This window comes from Mustelus asterias, chromosome 1, assembly GCF_964213995.1.
Source record: "Mustelus asterias chromosome 1, sMusAst1.hap1.1, whole genome shotgun sequence".
Lineage (NCBI taxonomy): Eukaryota > Metazoa > Chordata > Chondrichthyes > Carcharhiniformes > Triakidae > Mustelus > Mustelus asterias.
The window spans coordinates 116,356,170-116,377,568 of record NC_135801.1 but is presented as its reverse complement, the minus strand read 5'-3'; the positions used below and the strand labels follow the sequence as shown (position 1 = coordinate 116,377,568).

General features: G+C 39.8%; 1 protein-coding gene across 9 annotated transcripts in view; it reads right to left on the bottom strand.

The window, feature by feature from the left end:
• Nucleotides 1-21,399, bottom strand: part of exoc1 (exocyst complex component 1) — a 73,868-nt gene that overhangs the window by 29,328 nt on the left and 23,141 nt on the right. For 6 of the 9 annotated variants that reach the window (XM_078217364.1, XM_078217347.1, XM_078217323.1 and 3 more), the window contains 5 exons: nucleotides 17,195-17,422; nucleotides 12,161-12,293; nucleotides 7,269-7,378; nucleotides 4,419-4,472; nucleotides 890-1,039 (listed from right to left, as the gene is read on the bottom strand). In XM_078217364.1, coding sequence (XP_078073490.1) covers nucleotides 890-1,039; nucleotides 4,419-4,472; nucleotides 7,269-7,378; nucleotides 12,161-12,293; nucleotides 17,195-17,422 — 675 coding nt within the window. The remainder of the gene's footprint in view (nucleotides 1-889; nucleotides 1,040-4,418; nucleotides 4,473-7,268; nucleotides 7,379-12,160; nucleotides 12,294-17,194; nucleotides 17,423-21,399) is intronic. The other 3 variants (XM_078217371.1, XM_078217379.1, XM_078217374.1) reach the window with 1 other exon arrangement.

Below are 21,399 nucleotides of genomic sequence, written 5' to 3'. Positions count from 1 at the left end.
AGCCTGCATGTTCTCCCCGTGTCTGCATGGGTTTCCTACGGGTGATCCGGTTTCCCCTCTTAATCTGAAAGACGTGCTGATTAGATACATTGGCCATGTAAAATTCTCCCTCAGTGTACCCTAACAGCTGCTGGAATGTGACGACTTGGGGATTTTCACAGTAATTTCATTGCAGTGTTAATCTAACCCTACTTGTGACACTAATAAATACACTTGCACTTAAATGCTGGTGTTTGTGTCCTCACTTGCACCAAGCCCTGCCCTCCTTTCACTCCTGTTCTCACTAACCTAAAATCAGCTCCTGGTTAAACAACGCCTTGATTTTAAACTATCAGTCTTGCTATCAAATCCCCTTATGGTCTACCACCTGCTTATCTTTGTAATTGCCTCCAGTCCAAACATCCAATTCTGCATTCATTTAATTCTGGCTTCTTAAGCATCCTGCTTTTTATTGCTCCACAAACCATGGTCTTCATCTAACTCTTTGATCAAGCTTTTGGTCATCTGAACTACAAGGTCCTTGTATGGTTTGATGTCATTAAAAAAACAATGCAAGGATTCCTCACATGAAAAGCTTAGTAATTTACATGAAGGCGGTTTCTACATGTAATAGTTCAAGATTTAACTACTTCTAAAAAGCAATATTGCCTGATTGCTGACAAACAAATCAATGATCTATCAAAGTGCAATAAATCAGCTCATATTTTGCACTGTACTGGTGTATTATCCAGTTCAAAAATGATTGAATCAACAAATTCCACAATTTTGACTGGTCCAGCTCATTTCATCAGTTATCTGAGAAACGGCCAAATGAACATTTTAATTTTTTTTAATGCAAAAATCAAAACAGATGGTACTATCTATGATTCAGTGCCAGTCATCTGCTTACCTTATTCAAACCGTCATATTTTTCACGGTCAGTGTTCTTTAACCACTCCATTAGCTTGGCATATCTAAGTAGATCTCGATGGAAAGGAAGGTGTTTAGGAAGAGTCAGCTCAGCTGAGTGCTGAGCCAAGGTAGAGCTTTGATCATGACCCTAAAAAAAACACCATAAATAATCCAATGCTGCATTAAGACACTGGCAAATTCTAATCAAGTTATATCTCTAGAATTGAACTGGGTACCTTTCTATCACACTACATTACAACCTTCTGAGCCATTGGGAGAATTATGATTCATAAATGAATATAATGAAAGTATATAATTAACATAAAATCCAGTGCACTATACGGTTAGCACCATTTAAAAAATGGCAACAGCTGGCTACATTTCATAAGTCACACTGATTTTTCAAATCATAAAAGGACATGTAAGCAGAAATTATATCGTCCATTTTACCTGTGAAAGGATGTGAAAAGACAGTTCACAATCAGCAGATGGTTGCATGTGGTTAAACAGTTCAAGTTCATATAATCCAGCTATTGACTGAGATTAGTTAAAATTAGTTAAAAATATTCTGTTGCAAGAAATTGCATTTAATATTTATCTTTGAACAAGCTGCATATAACTTAATTGATTACTCTCTGATAAGATCTCCCAATGACTACTGAAACACACAACCCTTTAAGCACTTGGTCAAAACCCACATACACAAAATATTTTAGTACTTTGAATTGCAAATAGCAAATTAGACATGTCATTTAACAATTCACTTGTGTTCTGTAATATCTATTGGAGAAAAAAAGTGCAGTATTTTTATGCTACACTTTAAGCCTTTGAATATTTCAGTAGTAAATCATTTGGATTTGATTTTTGAAACAAAATTGATTTACTGTTGTCATTAAAATCTGTATTTTATATTTCAGAGTGAGCACCAATGTAAAGTTTTATAATTTACTGCAACTGATTGATTTGCCTACATTAATTAAAAATCAATATCAACAATAAAATCAGAACCACAATCACTGTTACAACAAAAAATGTCTATTGTTAATTAATTTCATAGATTTTTGCAGTAAATTGCATTACATTCAAGTAAAGTTTTAACACATCAAACATTTTAATGATAGTAAAAAGAAATGTCAATACAAATAAAATCTTTCTTTCAGCAAGAGGTAATGGAAGCCAATTCTAGACAGCAAATAAAATACTCAGTATTTTGAGTAGGGAGAAGATTGTTGCCCCACTTCGGAAACCAATTATGCTTCCAATGGCATCAGTGCTACAAAACACTTCAATGTTACACAGTCAACCCAGTAAAAAAAAAATAAAGTGCCCCTGTAACTACTGTCAACATTTATGAACATCCAGTCACCATCAAAGCAACCACCTGTGTATCCTGCTAGCAACTCTCACATTCTTAAAAAGGTGCGAATGAGAATCATACTATTTTTTATTTTGTGACAAAACTTGCATTCTATCAGAGTGGGCAGATTTTTCTTCCCATCGCAATATTTTTAATGTTGAAAGCGCATTTTGTAACTTAAGATAATTAATTTTCTCACTAATTTAAAATGATAATAGTTCCCAACAGCACCCTCATATTGGACAGTCTACTTCCGAAGCCCACCGTGTGTCTTTGACACGGCATGAAGTACTGAAGAATTTGTGAAAGGCTCCAGTTTCTGCAGACCAGGCCTGCAAACTGTTTCAGTTCAACCTGGATGCAAATATTAACCAAAGTTAGGGTTGCCAAACAGGTTATCTAGCCCGAGACCAACAATGTAACAATCAGTTTACTAGTTACAATCATTCTCATAAAAGTTCTTTTCTAAGCAAACCTTTTAAAGCATTAGACAAACAGTTTCACTAAGAAACTTGTGCAAGCCAGCCAAAGCAACAGCCATTTTCCTGCTATTTTAGAATTATACAAATTAAAATATGACTTAAACTTGTAAAAAAACAATTTCGCTGGCAGGACAATGCAAATGCGACACTAGAATTCAGCGCACAATCCATGCATCATTTTTGAAGAATAAATTTAAACTTCTTTCCAAATATGCTATAGATAGTTGTTTTTTTTAAAGAGATTCTCTGATTAAATCGAAAATATCCAACAAAATAATCCCAGTAAACTATGTAGCTATATCTTTAGCATTACCAGTTTAAAGGACTAAAGTATTGTACTTACCAGAAACATAATGGTAATTATAATTAGGAAAGGGGATCTGTACACAAGTTTCTTTGAAACTGTTAGGCAGTGAAGGACTAGGAGAAATCATTTTGCGTAGAACTCCCATGATGATGTCAGTAAGACCCCCGTCCAGTGAGATTACAAACAAGACAGTGAGATTTGTACAGCAGTCTTTATTTAGTATACGTGAGGTGAGTTCTACACAAAACTTCTGCTAGTTTGGGATAACAATTCTAAAGTATAAAACAATATTTCAGAGAAAACGAGGGAGACAGTGATAATCTATTTTAACGTATCTGAACCCAAATGTTAACCATTTTTTCCTCTTTGATAGAGGAGCTTTGATAGAATAAATAAAGACAAATTGTTTGCACTGGCAGGCAAGACAGTAACCAGAAGGCACAGAAATAAGATAATTGGCCAAAGATGCAGCAGGAAGATGAAGAGAAATTCATTTACTTAGCAAGTTGTTAATATCTGGAAAAAATAATCTGAAGTGATGATAGAAGCAGATTAAATAACTTTCAAAAGGGAATTTGATATACATTTGAAAAATAAAAATGTGTAAAGATATGATGGATCAAATAACCGCCTTCTGTGCAGTCTGATTCTGCGATTTACAGATAATATAATGTGGACTGGACTGCAAGTGGTTCAAGAAGGCAGCTCACCACCACCGTCTCAAGGGCGATTAGGGATGGGCAGTAAATGCTGGTCTAACCACATCCCATGAACAAATAGATAACTTATTTATTTTCAGTATTTTCTATCTTTATCATTGGTAAGTGTACAGATCTCCATTATAATACAGAAGAATAATGCAACAGTTTAATTAAATCAATTTCATTGAACATGATTTTGCATCAGAGAAACTCAATAGGAATGGTTTACAAAAAGATGCACTAGTCAACTATGATATCAACATGGTCCTGCTGTGATTTCATTCAATAAAAAAGTTAAAACAAACAAAAGAACAACATACTTGAATTCAAACTTTACAAAGAAAAGGTAAAGTAATATCTGGGTCTATGATGACTTAAATCATAAACCCTAGGATAAGATTAGAAAACAGTTCTTCAGTGTGCTAGGCAGGCATCAGCCATTATGAAGCTTTACAATAATAGACATAACATTTTGAGGAATGCAGTGATATTATAATTTTTACTTTATTCAATGAGAGGGTGATGTCTGCAATTCAAAATCTTGAATATTTTAGAATATTTTTGAAGGACAAACTATTAACAGTAAAACACAGTTCAAAACACTGCATTTAGTACTCAAAGGTTTAAAAGCCTGACAAGCAGCTAGAGCTGAAATTGTACTCCATGCTCAGCGTACTCACATAAACTGAGTGGTAGGAGGCTCTGCGATAGTGCAGGGTGAGAGTCTGAGTAAACTGATTAAAAACAAAAACATGAAATGAAAGTGTGACGCAAGAAAAGAATAATTAATTTAGAAATTTACCAGCATTAAGATACTGACAATGGAAAATCTATGGGAGCCTGTAGAAAAAACAATCTTCAAACAAGTTATCAGGTTGCAACAAAATCAAGGGGATAAGGATTCTTGTAACTCCTACAGTTGATAGAACAAAGTACTAGAGACTGCCTAGTATGGTTGGCAAAATGCCATGAGCCAAGAGACTCTACTTGGAGCATAATGCAAACCAGTTGAATATATGCGTCTATCCCAATACAAATAGATATACACACACATACAGAATTATATTTTGCACTTGGATTGGTTCATTTTGCTAATGTTCTTTATGCAATTTAATTTCATATTGCCCATTGCTATCATGTTTGCTGTTCACAGCAGGACAGCATCACATGAAAGATAGAAGTGTTGCTTAGTACTGCAACTCTCACTTGTCTCAAAGAAAAGGAAGCTGCATAAAAACATAGAAACTAGAAGCAGGAGTAAGCCATTCGACCCTTCAAGCTTGCTCATCTCGATCATGGCTGATCATCAAATTCAATATCCTGATTCCCCCCTTCCTCCCATATACCTTGATCCCTTTAGTCCCAAGAGCTATATCTAATTTCTTCTTGAAATCAGACAATGTTTTGGCCACAACTACATACGGCGTAAACAGATGTTTTTCTTTTGTGGACTTTTACTCGAATACCTGAGAGTATTGAAACGAGTGTGATACATACTTTAAATTGTTTGGAGAAAATATAACACTGCATTTGGAGTTTGGGCAAAATATATTTAAGAAAATGATACCAGCATGCAAAATCACTCAACTGTAATCTACAGCATGTCATTCAATAACTGATAGTTCAGTTCTGCCCTAAATATTTTATTACAAAATGGTTTGGCTTTCCCACTTCGTCTTCGGAACAAATCTTGTACTAATCGAATGTAACACCCATCCAACCAACAGGAAGCAGAGAGAATATGCCAGGACATTGATGCTTATAACATCAATTAAAAACTACGCAGATGCTAGTAAACGTTGCCACTGAAGCAAGCCTGGAACTTCCGCATTTGTCCAATTATAAAGGCAGGTCATGTAATAGTCAGGCCAAGCAGACCTGAGAATATTACAAATTGTTAAAAACTGTACTCTCTTTTAAAAATAAACATTGTTGAACTTTTAAAAATGACGCAGATCACCTAACCTTTTGAATTGCAAATTGGCCTAGCTCAGGAAGTTTCTAAAAGTGTATTATAATGACACAGACTTGTGGAATGTCGCACCTATCATTGCCAGGATTCACCCCAAAACAGCAAAAACAATAATAAAGTCTCAGGTGTCCTGTTTCCAGAACTGCCAGGTAACATAGGGAAACTACCAAAACTGATTGTGAACAAAAAGTGCCAAGAACTCTTACCTGCCTCCATTTTGTATGTCATTTGTTTTGAGCGTGGTGAACAGACTCTTGATGGTTTTCTATCATGTATCAATGGCCAGTCATCCCATGATTGAAATTATTTCATTTCTGAAAGCCTTTTTATTATAAATTCTGCTTGCTTGCAGAAAACACAGCACTGCAAATCTGCTTTTGATATCTAGCCTTTTTACCAAGCCACAAGGTCTCCTCGAAACCCGTTTCCTAAGGTTCCTAAATTCACCTGGAAAAGAAAACTGGTCCTCTGGCTGCCTCTCTCAACTTGCTGCACATCTCTTATTCCAAAGCAAACTCCACAAAATCCTGTTTTCAGTTGTCTTCCTGAATTCTAACGCCGAAGTGAAAGAACCCATCTCACTAGACTCTAATATTCACATCAACTGGTATGTTTTAATATTCATAGAAGTGAATCTCCTTTCTCTTACTGTATTTTTCTGTGTGTGTGTGTGTGTGCATGTAGTAGTGACAAACTTTTCTGGGAGGGTGTGGGTGAATAAATAATCCTGGTTTAACAATCCAGAAGAGTGTGCTGCTAGTGACTTTGTAAATAAAATGATTGCACTTAAACAGGTTTTGAGAAAATGCAACTTAAGAGTGATCAAAATTAAACTACATTGATTACAAACAGACAGATGGATAGAAGATTAAGGAGTTCAGTGTATCTCCCTCTTCCCTGCCCATAACATAAGAAATGGAAAGGGATGAGATAAATGAGGGAATGATTTAATGGAAAACCTGGGAGATGCAAAATTGTTAAATTTTTAAAAATCATCTTAGGTTATATCTTGTAGCAGTTCAAGAAGACAGCTCACCACGACAAGGGGAAATTAGGGATGGGCAATAACTGCGCCAACGACGCTAACATCCAGTGAATGAATGAAAAACCAGGTAAGCATCAGTTGTTCCAAATAGCTAAGGGCTAACCAGTCACATCAGAATGATACATCCTGTCCATTATGACTAATTGCTCTTTTTTTCCAGAGATCGTGGCATGTTGGCTTTCATTTTCAAAATCAGCCTTGAATCATGTTGGTCACAAGATCTCTTTTACCAGATGGATGCTGAAAGGCCTTATTTGAATACAAGTTTGATGCCTTCTCTATAGATTCTTCACTTGATTATCCTAACTTCCTTTAACTCAGCAAACTACTTTTAAGATAAATTTACACCATACAACCAAGCTTGGAAGTAAAACAGGTCATTTTTATACACAAAATGTTTTCATTGATTTCAATATGTCAGTGAAAAGAGCAAAGTTAGATACAAGAACTTAAGTGGCAACAAGTTCAAGTCGAACAACCTAAAATTAGATGAAGATTCATTATTTAACATACCTGCTGGACAAAGACATTATTAAGATGGTTGGCAAGTCTCCTGGCAAATTGCTCCCGAAGATCTTTGAATTGCTGTTGCTGCTGCTGCACTGCTTGAAGCTCATCATGCCCTAGAATAAATTATCAGTAAATTAAGATAATTGAAAAATATTTGAATGATCAACACCCGCAAATGGATTTTTATTTAAGGAAGCTTAATTTTTCACAAATTTTGTTGGAACATTAAACTGGCAACATTAACAATTTACTGTTCTTTTTAATGGTCTCGTCCCGCAAAATGACGGGATTAGCCTTTTAAGGTGTCATGTACTGAACCACATCTTCTTTCATGTCATGTCTCATGACATGACCACATCATGTCTTTAATTCAGTCACAGGAAAGTTTAAAACAAGCTGCATTCAGAATCATGTCCCCAACCTTATTCAATACAAAGGTGACATGTACATGTATTTAGTTCTTATAAAGTCTATTGATAAGCCACATATTACAGAGCAAAATGACCAGCAGCTCCTTTTGAAGCTGGCCAACTATTATTCAAATCCAAGGAGCCCCAAATACATTTCAAATGTATTCAATTAGCTTGGACTGTTCAAATTTTTTTTAGAAACCCTACAGTGCAGAAAGAGGCCATTCGGCCCATCGAGTCTGCACCAACAACAATCCCACTCAAGGCCCCATCCCACAACCCCACACATTTACCCCGCTAATCCACAGATCCTGGGATACAATGGGCAATTTAGCATGGCCAATCAACCTAATCCGCACATTTTTGGACAGTGGGAGGAAACCGGAGCACCTGGAGGAAACCCACGCAGACACGGGGAGAATGTGCAAACTCCACACAGACAGTGACCCAAGCTGGGAATCGAACCCAGGTCCCTGGAGCTGTGAGGCAGCAGTGCAACCATTGTGCCACCACGTCGCACAGTATCGCAAATATTGAAACTGTTAAAATCAGCATGGAATTTCTGAAGGGAGAAGCTGACCTGTGCAGCTTTCATTGTTGGGAATGTTATCAGAAAAGAACTACATACATATTGAAGTATAAAATTGTAGTTTAGAGCTGAAATTGATTTATTTGTTTTCTTATTGAAGAAGCTAGGTGCATGAAACTTGCGCAAACTCCCTGAAAGAACTATCCCTTTGTCTCATTCTTCTGTAATTTTTTATAAATAATTTAAGTTATCCTTTTCAAAATGTGTATGTAGCTATTATGGAGTTTATCTCTACTACTCTTTATGGTAGCGCATTCTGTATTCTAAAATCCTTTCATGCTTTTGTTCGTCCCCTCGTCTGTAACCTATATAAGTGCAAGTTGTTGAGCAGTAATTCTGAGAACCATAAAACCGTTCTGCCATTTATCCTGAGTTGAAAGTCACCATCGTACGAAACTGGTATATAAAATCCAACACCTGTTCAGGCTGCTCACAGTAGCATCATGCATGAACCAATTTTCTGAATATGTGTTTGAACATTTTTCTAGCATCTGTGAAACAGGTAACTGCTATAATAGTGTATCACTGGTATTACTTATTCAAATTGGTTAACTACAAATGACACAAACACAATTCTTAATTAATCAGTCCTTTGAAAATAAAAGAATGAAGCAAGAAGTACCAGGATCCACTTCAAGGACACTTGATTAGATGCTGAAACAGGTTACGTTAATTTATACTTGCCAAGACCAGGCACCTAGGCCAGAAAAATTCCTTGCAACTTGGGATAATTGGGGACAGGGAGGGAGTTACCTCACTTCAGAGTTCCCATAAATATCCACAAATGTTATGGTTCGCATGACCCTGTTTACCTGAACACATCAGAGGTCAGTTGCCACAATAATTTGTTAAGAATCAACTGTTTTTGTGAAGACGGTTGCAACATTGATTGACAGCTTTATTGACCAAGTCAACACAGGTGGAAGAATCAGGAACCAAGCTAAGCTTTGTAGCCTGAGAAGCACCAGACTAAGGTAACCAGAACATAGTTAGATCGCTCCATTAAAGGATGTGAGAGTCCGGTCGATCTTTATAGATAGAAGTTTGACAACAACGGCAAACCCAAATGTGAGCATCTGAATAGACGAGTACTTTTAACTGCTCTGCATGGGAAACTTTAAAGAATTAAGAACTATCCTTTTTTGTCATGTGCATTAGGTAAAATTAATAAGTTTTTTTGTTTTTGCCGACCTTGTCACATTACACCGGTCTTCACGGTGGAAGACACAAATAGTTTACCGAATATTAACGATAGAGGGTTGGTAGGAGAAGAGGTACTCAATGCAATTAACGTTACCAGGGAGGCAGTGCTTGGTAGACTAACGGGACTGAAGGTGGACAAGCCCCCGGGCCCGGATGGAATGCATCCCAGGGTGCTGAAAGAAATGTCAGAGGTAATAGCAGATGCGTCAGTGGATATTTATCAAAATTCGTTGGATTCTGGGGTAGTGCCGGCGGATTGGAAAACGGCTAATGTTACGCCGCTGTTTAAAAAAGGAAATAGACAAAAGGCGGGCAACTACAGGCCGGTTAGCTTAACGTCTGTAGTTGGGAAAATGCTGGAATCCATCATTAAAGAAGAAATAGCAGGCCATCTGGCTAAGAATGGTTCGACTAAGCAGACGCAGCATGGATTCATGAGGGGAAAGTCGTGCTTGACGAATTTGTTGGATTTTTATGAAGATGTGACTAGTGCGGTTGACAGAGGGGAACCGGTGGATGCGGTGTTTTTGGATTTCCAAAAGGCGTTTGATAAGGTGCCTCACAAATGGTTGCTGAAAAAGATTGGGTCACACGGAATTGGGGGTAGGGTGTTAGCGTGGATCGGGGATTGGCTATCCGACAGGAAGCAGAGAGTCGGAATAAATGGGTGCTTTTCTGGTTGGCGGATGGTAACTAGTGGCGTGCCGCAGGGATCGGTATTGGGGCCTCAACTATTTACCATTTATATAGACGAGCTGGAGGAGGGGACTGAGTGTAGGGTAACAGAGTTTGCAGACGACACAAAGATAAGTGGAAAAATGAATCGTGTGGAGGGCGTAGAAGGTCTGCAGAGAGATTTGGACAGGCTGAGTGAGTGAGCGAGGATCTGGCAGATGGAGTATAACGTTGACAAATGTGAGGTTATTCACTTCGGAGGAAATAATAGCAAATTGGATTATTATCTAAATGGAAAAAAATTACAACATGCTACTGTGCAAAAGGACCTGGGGGTCCTTGTGCATGAGACGCAAAAACCCAGTCTGCAGGTGCAACAGGTAATCAAGGCGGCAAATGGGATGTTGGCCTATATCGCAAGGGGAATAGAATATAAAAGCAGAGATGTCTTGCTGCATCTGTACAGGGCATTGGTGAGGCCGCAGCTGGAATACTGTGTGCAGTATTGGTCCCCTTATTTGCGGAAGGATATATTGGCCTTGGAGGGAGTGCAGAGAAGGTTCACCAGGTTGATACCAGAGATGAGGGGCGTTGATTATGAGGAGAGACGGAGAGATTGGGTTTGTACTCGTTGGAATTTAGAAGGCTGAGGGGGGATCTTATAGAGACCTATAAGATAATGAAGGGGCTGGATAGGGTAGAGGTGGAGAGATTCTTTCCACTTAGAAAGGAAGCTAGAACTAGAGGGCACAGCCTCAAAATAAAGGGGGGTCAGTTTAGGACAGAGTTGAAGAGGAACTTCTTCTCTCAGAGGGTAGTGAATCTCTGGAATTCTCTGCCCACTGAAGTGGTGGAGGCTACCTCATTGAATATGTTTAAATCACGGATAGATGGATTCCTGATCGGTAAAGGAATTAGGGATTATGGGGATCAGGCGGGTAAGTGGAACTGATCCACTTCAGATCAGCCATGATCTTATTGAATGGCGGGGCAGGCTCGAGGGGCTAGATGGCCTACTCCTGCTCCTATTTCTTATGTTCTTATTAGAGTGTGAACCAGCATATACAAAGGAAACGGCTAACAGCAGGCCATTCAGCCCCGCGACCATGCTCTGTTCTTTAATTATATAGGTAGTAATAGAGGCGGGTACAATGTTGTCTTTTAAAAAACATTTAGATAGTCACATGGGTATAGAGGGATATGGGCCAAATGCAGGCAATTGGGATTAGCTTAGGGGTTTAAAAAAAAGGGTGGCATGGACAAGTTGGGCCGAAGGGTCTATTTCCATGCTGTAAACCTCTATGACTCTATATCATGACTGATCTTCTACCTCAACCCCATTTTCCTGCACTGTCCCCGTATCCCTTGATGTCTTTACTATCCAGAAATCAATTGATCACTATCTTGAACATACTCGCTGACTGAGCCTCCACAGCCCTCTGGGGTAGAATATTCTAAAGATTCACCACCCTGTAAGTGAAGAAATTCCTCTTCCTTTCAGTCCTAAATGTCCTATCTCTTATTTTGAGATCATGTATCCTGGTTGTAGAGCCCCCAGCCAGGGAAAACATCCTTCCTGCAGCTACCTTGTCAGGCATGGTAAGAATTTTTTATGTTTCAATGAGAACGTTTCTCATTCTTTCAAATGCCAGAAAATACAGGCCCAATCTCTCCTGAGAGGACAATCCCACCATCCCAAGAATCAGTCTGGTGAACCTTTATTGATCAGGGTACACTTGATGGCACATGCAAAGATATTAGATATTTTGTAGTTCTATTTACTTAAAGCACTTGTTTGCACTGAATAATACAGGTTTTAATACTATCTCAGATTAAACTTCATTGGGTCCATGATTGGGCAACCTGTAGAAAGAATAGATGCATAATACCAAAAAGACTTCTTTTTTCTATGTTTTTCAACGTAATGCAACAAAATGTGAAAATTAAAGTATTGGTGGATGATTATTTATATATAAAAAAAATTAAGTAGGTATATTATCAAACTTTAGTCATAATACCTGGTCGAAGGGCTACATTCATACATTGCAGAAGGGCCTCCGCGGCATTGGTACATGCTTCAATTCCTTTAGATGAAGAAAGATCCCCATCCGTAAGGGCTTTAATATGGCCTTTGGATAAGTCCAGATAATTCTGCAAAATAAGCATGTACATTGTACATTCCATTGCACATTGAATCTCACAAAGGAATATAATGCATGAATTAGATATAGGGCTAGATTACAGAGGGTGCCATAACACCACTCCCGCCCTCCCCCATAGCTAAAAAAGTTAATGCAGAGCCCGCCCAGGGGAGGAACAGCTACCCGGCTGTCATTCAATGGTCAGCTGGCTGTTAACAGACTGGAGGTGAGATTTCTGCCTCTTAGGGTTAGGAAGTCTGACTCAGGGAGCTGTTGGCCGATTTGATGGCTCGTAGCTCTGTAGTCCCAGCAGCATCAGCTGTGAGCAATGACCACAGCTGGTATTAAATGCAGTCCCCAATTGAGATATTGTTGGAGCCAGACACCAAGGTAAGTTGATGTGGGTGGGGGTGGGATGAGACCTTTAATTGGTTATTAATTGGGCGAGTTAAAGGCCTCAGCAGTTCCAAGGGCCACCCAATGCCTTAACCACTCCCTGTAAAATTTGAGACAGATCAGGGATGGGCAATAGGGCAGCGGAAGGCCATGGGTGCTGGATTTCATGAACACTGGATTTTATGAGCACATCCCCACCTTCAGACATGACAGTGGGTAAAATTCAGCCTCAAATCTTTTGTTTTACTTTGCAAGACAGTTTAATTTCTCATACCAAAATAAAAGCAAAATATTGCAGATGCTGGAAATCTGAGATTAGAACAATATGTGCTAGAAAAACTCAGCAGGCCTGATAGCATCTGTGCAGAGAGAAAGAGTGAACATTTCCAGTCTAATATGAATCTTCTTCAGAACTGAGGAGAGGTAGAAACTGTGATGGGTTTTGTGTTGTTGAGAAAGCGGGTAATGGGTCAGGTGGAAGAAAAGTGAAGGTTAGGGATAGGTTAGAGGGTGGGGGAGATGGGGAGATTATATAGCAAAGAGCTCATTCTTCTGATGCCATTTGTTATTTTAACAATTTCCAGTTTCTTGGCCTGAACTGCCTTTCTTCACTATGGTTCCTCCAAGGACTCCATTCCATTCTCCCAGTTTCTCAGTTTTTTTGCATCTGTTCTGATGATGCTACCTTCCACCATGGTGCTTCTGAAATGTCTTCCTTTTTCTTGAACAGAGGATTTTCCCCAGCTGTATGGTTGACAGGGCCCTCAACCATGTCTAACGCATTCCTGCACTTCTGCCCTCACCCCTCCCTCCCAGAACTACAGTAGCCCCCCACCCCCCCCCAACCACCCCTGCTTGTCCTCACTTTCCACCCCACATGCCTCCATATTCAAAGGCTTATCCTCCACCATTTCCATCATCTCAGCATGGTGTCAACACCAAACACATCTTCCCCTCCACTATCAGCATTGTGAAGGGACCATTCCCTCCGTGACACCCTGGTCTACTTCTCTATCACCCTCAACACTTCATCCCCTTTCCATGCAATCGCAAGTGTAATGTCTATCCCTTTACATTCTCCCTCTTAACTGTCCAAGGCCCCAAACCATCCTTCCAGATAAAGCAGTAACTTACTTGTACTTCTTTCAATTTAGTCTACTGTATTTGTCTCTCACAGTTCAGTCTCCTCTACACTGGGGAGTCCAAACACTGATTGGGTGACTGCTTTGTGGAACACCTCCACTTAGTTCACTTCCATTTTGCTTGCCATTTCAATTCACCATCTTGCCCTCATGCTCAGATTTGTCCTCAGCCTGCTGCAATGTTGCAGTGAAACCCAACGCATGCTGGAGGAAGATCACCGTGTCTTCCAATTAGGTACTTTACAGACTTCGGGAATCAACACGGAGTTCATCAATTTCAGACCATGAATTCTGTTCTCCATTTTGATTTGCCACACCCCTCTCTTTTGTTCCACCTGACGCCTCCATCACCAGTTCTTCAACAGCATAAAACCCATCATATTTCCACCTCTCTTCAATTCTGAAGTCGTCATATTGGACTCAAAACATTAACACTGATTCTCTCCCCACAGATGCTGCCAGACCTGCTGAGTTTTTCCTGAATTTTGTTTTAATGAACTTTTCATCCTATTTGGCAGATGGAATAATCAATCCTCTGATATCGATTTAAAATCTCAATTTTGTATTCAGACAAAAGGTTACAATGGCAACACTGGAAGCTATTTTGCTTCACCCATTACTCAATGCTACTAAATTCACAAGAAATCTGACAACAGTCTAATACATGTTAAAAACTCATTACCATGTTTAAGAAGCTCCAAGCTGCCATTCTGCACCTGCCTTTAGGGATTCCATTTAGCTAATGCGGAGTGCACCCATTGATTCCCTATAGGGGCACTTAGTAACTCCAGAGAGCTTAGGGACAGATTGACATAGCCACAATTTCAAAACTGTCAAGTGTGCAGTTCATTTTAACTAGCTAGAACCATTCAGCTCATCAGCACACAACTTTAATATGTTTTCCAATTATCCCCATTGAGCTGGGATTTGCTTTGCAGAGTCTATTATGGAGAGTTAACTTGGATCCAAGTTTCCACAGGAAGAGGAGTAGATCATTCAGCCCTTGAACGGTTCTAACATTCAATTAGATCACGGTTGATCTGTATCTTAACTCCAGCTACCCATCTTAATACATTTAACTAACGAAAAACTATCAACCTCAGTTTCCAACTGACCTAGCTTCAAGAATTTTCTTTTTTTGAGAGGGTGGGTGGGGTAATGTTCCAGATTTGCATTTACTTTGTACAAATACTTCCTGACATGACCTCTGAACAGCATGACTCGAATGTGTTATGCACTTGTTCTGGATTCACACACACCAGAGAAAATAATTTATTTCTAGAGTAATGTTGAAAAAAAAGCTAAAGTAAAAGTTTATCTTTTAGCAGCTATCGCTTCTCGGCCTTTTGGCTAAGATCAAGTGTAGTGTGGATAGGATGCTGCGCTTGGTTGAGATCATTAGGTTACATTTAAGCTTCATTTGAAGCAATTTTAAAAAGCGACATCTCGGCCTTTTGGCTAAGATGCAAATGAGATCAAGCCTTGGAGGTGGTGAGTCTGCACCTACTCCAATGAGCTTGGCTCATGTGGATCAGGCCCAATACAGGAGCGGAGGCCCTGTCTTGTCAGCTTGGATCGGAAATGTCTCAACTTGTTGAGACTCTGAATTGGACTTGATTTGATTGAATTGGAAAGGTAAAAAAAAAGTTTATCTTTTAGTCACAAGTAGGTTTACATTCACACTGCAATGAAGTTACTGTGAAAATCTCCTAGTCGCCACACTCTGGCGCTTGTTCGGGTACACTGAGGGTACATTTTAGCATGGCCACTATACATCATTGGACTGTGGGAGGAAACCGGACAACCAGGAGGAAACCCACGCAGACATGGGGAGAACTTGCAAACTCCACACAGACAGTGACCCAAGCCGGGACTTGAATCTGGGTCCCTGGCGCTGTGAGGCAGCAGTGTGCCACTGTGCCGCCTACACATTGTCAAAGCTTTTCATCTTGCACTATTCAGGGCAGAATCGCAAGAATACCAAATCTCAAAGGGAACATCAATTTATTACCACGAGCAGAGTGTGCTGACTGGTTGGCAAGTGGATTCAGATTGGCAGTGGCATTGCAATGGAGAACGCCCCAGGAACAGTTAACTGCCAAGCTTCTATTTAACTTCAAACCAGTAAAGTCAACTCTGATTAATCAAGGCATTGCTATGGGAAATGAGTTCAAACATAATGAATCTTCTATAATCAAGGGAACACATGCCTAGTCTGTACAACCCTGTCCTCATAATTTAATCCTTTTAATCTGGCCTGATCATTTCACTAGAGTGATACATGTCTTTGTGGAGCTATCCTGACCTGACCTACCCTGCCCAAAAAAACCTCATCCATCTCCCTCACTTTCCTATGAATGGAAGGATAATCTAGTTGGCAAGCTGCAGTTTGAATTCATAGACATTAGGAACAACATACCCCTCAAATAGAATGGTAAGCAGTGGGCCAGGGTAAGATGCTCTTTCGGAGAGTCAGTGCTGACTCGATGGACCAAAGGGCCCCCTTCTGCACAGTAGGGATTTTACCGGTACTATGATCTACATAAGAGACCAGATTAGGCCTCAGTTTATTGTCTCATTAAGAGAGGGCATTTCTTAGGATGCAGCATTCCTTCAGCACAATGCAGCACTCCTTCAGTACTGCACTTGAGTTTCAGCCAAGTTTTTGAGATCCCCATCTCGCTTGTGGGATTTGGATACACAAATCGTCTGATTCAGAGGCATGGTTGTTACCGACTGAGCCGAAGTTAGTAACAGGAATATGAAAACAAGGACCGAATGTACGAATTTAAAATGAGAACTAAATTTTGCCTGTTCAATACTCCCTGCAACCTCGCTTCCCTTGAAGTCTATGTAATACCGTAGAAGATTGAGTAAAAAGCTACTAAAAATTTATATCTAAGCAGATCTCCTACCAACTTCTACCATTAAAAATTCCAATACTGATAATTATGATGGAAACTGCCTACGTAAACAACACATTGTAATGAAACATTTCCTCCAATTTAGCTGTTGCAGCATCACAACTGGGATAAGACGTTATCACTATATGACAAGTTTACATGGGCAGTTTTGATTATGTACATGGTTATAGGAATTTATAGTAGAATCACATAAAATAAGGACAAAATGGAAAAACACATGGCCTTGCAAACAGATGCATATATCACCTGGCTTCGAATCCTGTAAGAAATCCACTTGGCATCCTCAACTAAAATACCACAGGTGACTGGCTAGTATTCACATCTTAAGTACATTGTTTCAAACTTTATTGCAAAATTGTAGACATAGGCACTTTCAACATTAACTCAGCAACCAATAATAATTAATTACTAGAATGGGAAGGAATAGAGGAAAAGGATATCTCACATACCACTAGAAATTCTATTTCTTCCAGAATCTTCATATTGTTAGTGTTACTGAGCTGTATGAGGTCATTGCTTTGAGAGATGTGATCCATCTGCTCCTTTACACTCTGTAGCATTTCTTCATAGCTACTCAGTTTATGCTCAATTTCATCTACTTCTTTAAGTGCCTCATCCAGCAGCTGCATTAGAATGTTCACTTGCTTTTCCGAAGCCATAATCGATTGGATGTTGGCCTAAAGATGAGACAATTTCCACGTTAGGCAAAGTATATGTCAATATGACATTTTTGGATCTTTTTAAAACCACTTAGTATAAATTATTTTAGCCCTTGTTTCTGAAATCACTCTCACTGGTGAGTCCCAGCCCCCCAAACCTTTGATCTATCTTTCTCTTAAAATGTGGTTAAGCTTTCAGTAACCCGGGGAAACAAAACAAATAAGTACTGTCCAGTGAATACTTTTAGGTACTACACTAGTTTAAGTTTTGTTTATACATCTGTAAGATCCCATTTCAACCTTTGAAAATGGCAGAGAATCGCATTGATCTAATATTTAAAATATAAAGCAAATGTACAAATAATGAAAATGTGCATACAATAGGTGAAATTCTTTTATTTATCTCCAAGAGTAGTTCAAACATAAAATAGATTGCAGAACTATTTCATTTTTCATAAATGATCTTTAAGAAACAGAACCTGAAACTCCTGAAAAGAGAAACTGTCAGAACTTTTTCAAATTGGCACTGACTGCTTTGCTGACATTTCAAGCATTGTCTTTCACATGACTTTTCAACTGCCTCGATTCAAAAACAGTCTCGTACATCTTTGAAAATTACCACCTATTCTGGATTTTATATATGCTTACTAATGGAGGAAAATTGGATCTTTCCTGTTCATTCATTCTTGGGATATAGGCGTCGCTGGCAAGGTCAGCATTTGTTACCCATCCCTAATTGCCCTTGAATTGAGTGGCTTGCAAGGCAATTTCAGAGGTAAACTAAGAGTCACCAACACTGTTGTGGGTCTGGGGTCACATGTAGGCCAGATCAGGTAAGGATGGAAGATTTCCTTCACATTAGTGAACCAGATGAGGTTTTTTTTTACAACAATTGATTGTTTTTAGTTTCATGGTCACCATTAAAAACAAAGAACAATACAGCAGAGGAACAGGCCCTTCAGCCCACCAGATCTGTGCCGACACAGATGCCTCTCTCGTTTAATATTTTCTTGCCTCTACGTGATCACAGCCTCTACTGTGTACAGTTTTGTGTACTTGCCTCTGTTGTGTACAGTTCTGGTCACTATTACAGAAAGGATATTATTAAACTAGAAAGAGTGCAGAAAAGATTTACTAGGATGCTACTGGGACTTGGTGGTTTGAGTTACAAGGAGAGGCTGGATAGACTGGGACTTTTTCTCTGGAATATAGGAGGCTTAGGGGTGATCTTATAGAGGTATGTAAAATGAGGGACATAGATCAGCTAGATAGTCAATATCTTTTCCCAAAGGTAGGGGAGTCTAAAACTAGAGGGCATAGGTTTAAGGTGAGAGGGGAGAGATACAAAAGGGGCAATTTTTTCACAGAGGGTGGTGAATGTGTGGAACAAGCTGCCTGAGGTAGTAGTAGAGGCAGGTACAATTTTGTCTTTTAAAAAGCGTTTAGACAATTACTTGGGTAAGATGGGTATAGAGGGATATGGGCCAAATGGTGACTAGCTTAGTCGTTAAAAAAAAAGTGGCATGGACAAGTTGGGCCGAAGGACCTGTTTCCGTGCTGTAAACCTCTATGGTCCATATCCCTCTATTCTCTGCCTATTCATGTATCTATCCAGATGTCTCTTGAACATTGTTATAGAATTTGATTCCACCACCTCCTCCAGCAGCGCATTCCAGGCATTCACCACCCTCTGTGCAAAAAGCTTGCCCCTTTACATCTTTTTTAAACTTTCCCCCTCTCAGTCTCAACCTATGCCCCGAGTAATTGACTCTTCAACCCTGGGAAAAAGACTCTGACTATCCACTCTATTCAAGCCTGTTATAATCTCGTAAAGCTATCAGTTCTCTCCTCATCCTCCAATGTTCCAATGAAAACAATAAACAACTAACTTGGTATTCCAGATTTATTAAACAAATTCAAATTCCACCAGCTGCCGTGGTTGTCTGAAGTGTCCAAAGGTTAAGCAAACATGTTTTGCAATGTATCAAACATTGTTTGATACATGTTTCAGAAGGAACAGGGAGGGAGGCAAAAGAGGTGGGGGAGTGGCACTGTTGATCAGAGATAGTGTCATGGCTGCAGAAAAGATGGACACCATGGAGGGATTGTCTACAGAGTCTGTGGGTGGAGGTTAGGAACAGGAGAGGGTCAATAACTTTACTGGGTGTTTTCTATAGGCCGCCCAATAGTAACAGGGATGTTGAGGAGCACATAGGGAAACAGATCCGGAAAGGTGTAATAATAACAGTTGGCGTGATGGGAGATTTTAATTTTCCAAATATTGATTGGAATGTCCCTAGGGTAAGGGGTATAGATGGGGAGGAGTTTGTTAGGTGTGTTCAGGAGGGTTTCTTGTCACAGTATGTAGATAAGCCTACAAGAGGAGAGGCTGTACTTGATTTGGTATTGGGAAATGAACCTGGGCAGGTATCAGATCTCTCAGTGGGAGAGCATTTTGGAGATAGTGATCATAATTCTATCTCCTTTACAATAGCATTGGAGAGAGATAGGATCAGACAAGTTAGGAAAGTGCTTAATAGGAGTAAGGGGAATTATGAGGCAGGAAATTGGAGGCTTAAATTGGAAAGAGGTTTTCTCAAGGAAATGCACGGAAGAAATGTGGCAAATTTCAGGGAATATTTGTCTGGAGTTCTGCATAGCAACATTCCAATGAGACAGGGAAGTTATGGTAGGTCACAGGAACCGTGGTGTACAACGGCTGTAATGAATCTAGTCAAGAAGAAAAGAAAAGCTTACAAAAGGTTCAGGGAGCTAGGTAATGTTAGAGATCTTGAAGAGTATACGGCTAATAGGAAGGATCTTAAGAAGGAAATTAGGAGAGCCAGAAGGGGTCATGAGAAGGCTTTGGCAGGCAGGATTAAAGAAAACCCCAAGGCATTCTACAAGTATGTGAAGAGCAAGAGGATAAGACATGAAAGAATAGGACCTATCAAGTGTGACGGTGGGTAAGTTTGTATGGAACCGGAAGAAATAGCAGGGGTACTTAATGAATACTTTACTTCAGTATTCACTATGGAAAAGGATCATGGTGGTTGTAGTGCAGACTTGCAGCGGACTGAAAAGCTTGAGCTATTAAGAAAGAGGATATGTTGGAGCTTTTGAAAAGCATCATGTTAGATAAGTAGCCGGGACCAGATGAGATGTACCCCAGGCTACTTTGGAAGGCGAGGGAGGAGATTGCTGAGCCTCTGGCGATGATCTTTGCATCAATGGAGTCGGGAGAGGTTCCGGAGGATTGCGGATGTTGTTCCTTTATTCAAGAAAGGGAGTAGAGATAGCCCTGGAAATTATAGACCAGTGAGTCTAACCTCAGTGGTTGGTAAGCTGACGGAGAAGATCCTGAGAGGCAGGATTTATGAACTTTTGGAGAGGTATAATATGATTAAGAATAGTCAGCATGGCTTTGTCAAAGGCAGATCATGCCTTACGAGCCTGATTGAATTTTTTGAGGATGTGACTAAACACATTGATGAAGGAAGAGCAGTAGATGTAGTATATATGGACTTCAGCAAGGCATTTGATAAGGTGCCCCATGCAAGGCTTATTGAGAAAGTGAGGGGGTATGGGATCCAAGGGGACATTGCTTTGTGGATCCAGAACTGGCTTGCCCACAGAAGGCAAAGAGTGGTTATCAATGGGTCATATTCTGCACGGAGGTCCCAGGGATCTGTTCTGGGACCCTTACTCTGTGATTTTTATAAATGACCTGGATGAGGAAGTGGAGGGATGGGTTGGTAAGTCTGCTGATGACACAAAGATTGGAGGCGTTGTGGATAGTGTGGAGGGATGTCAGAAGTTGCAGCGAGACATCGATAGGATGCAAGACTGGGCGGAGAAGTGGCAGATGGAGTTCAACCCAGATAAGTGTGAGGTGGTTCATTTTGGCAGGTCATATAGGATGGCGGAATATAATATTAATGGTAGGACTCTTGGTAGAGTGGAAGATCAGAAGGACCTTGGGGTCCGAGTTCATA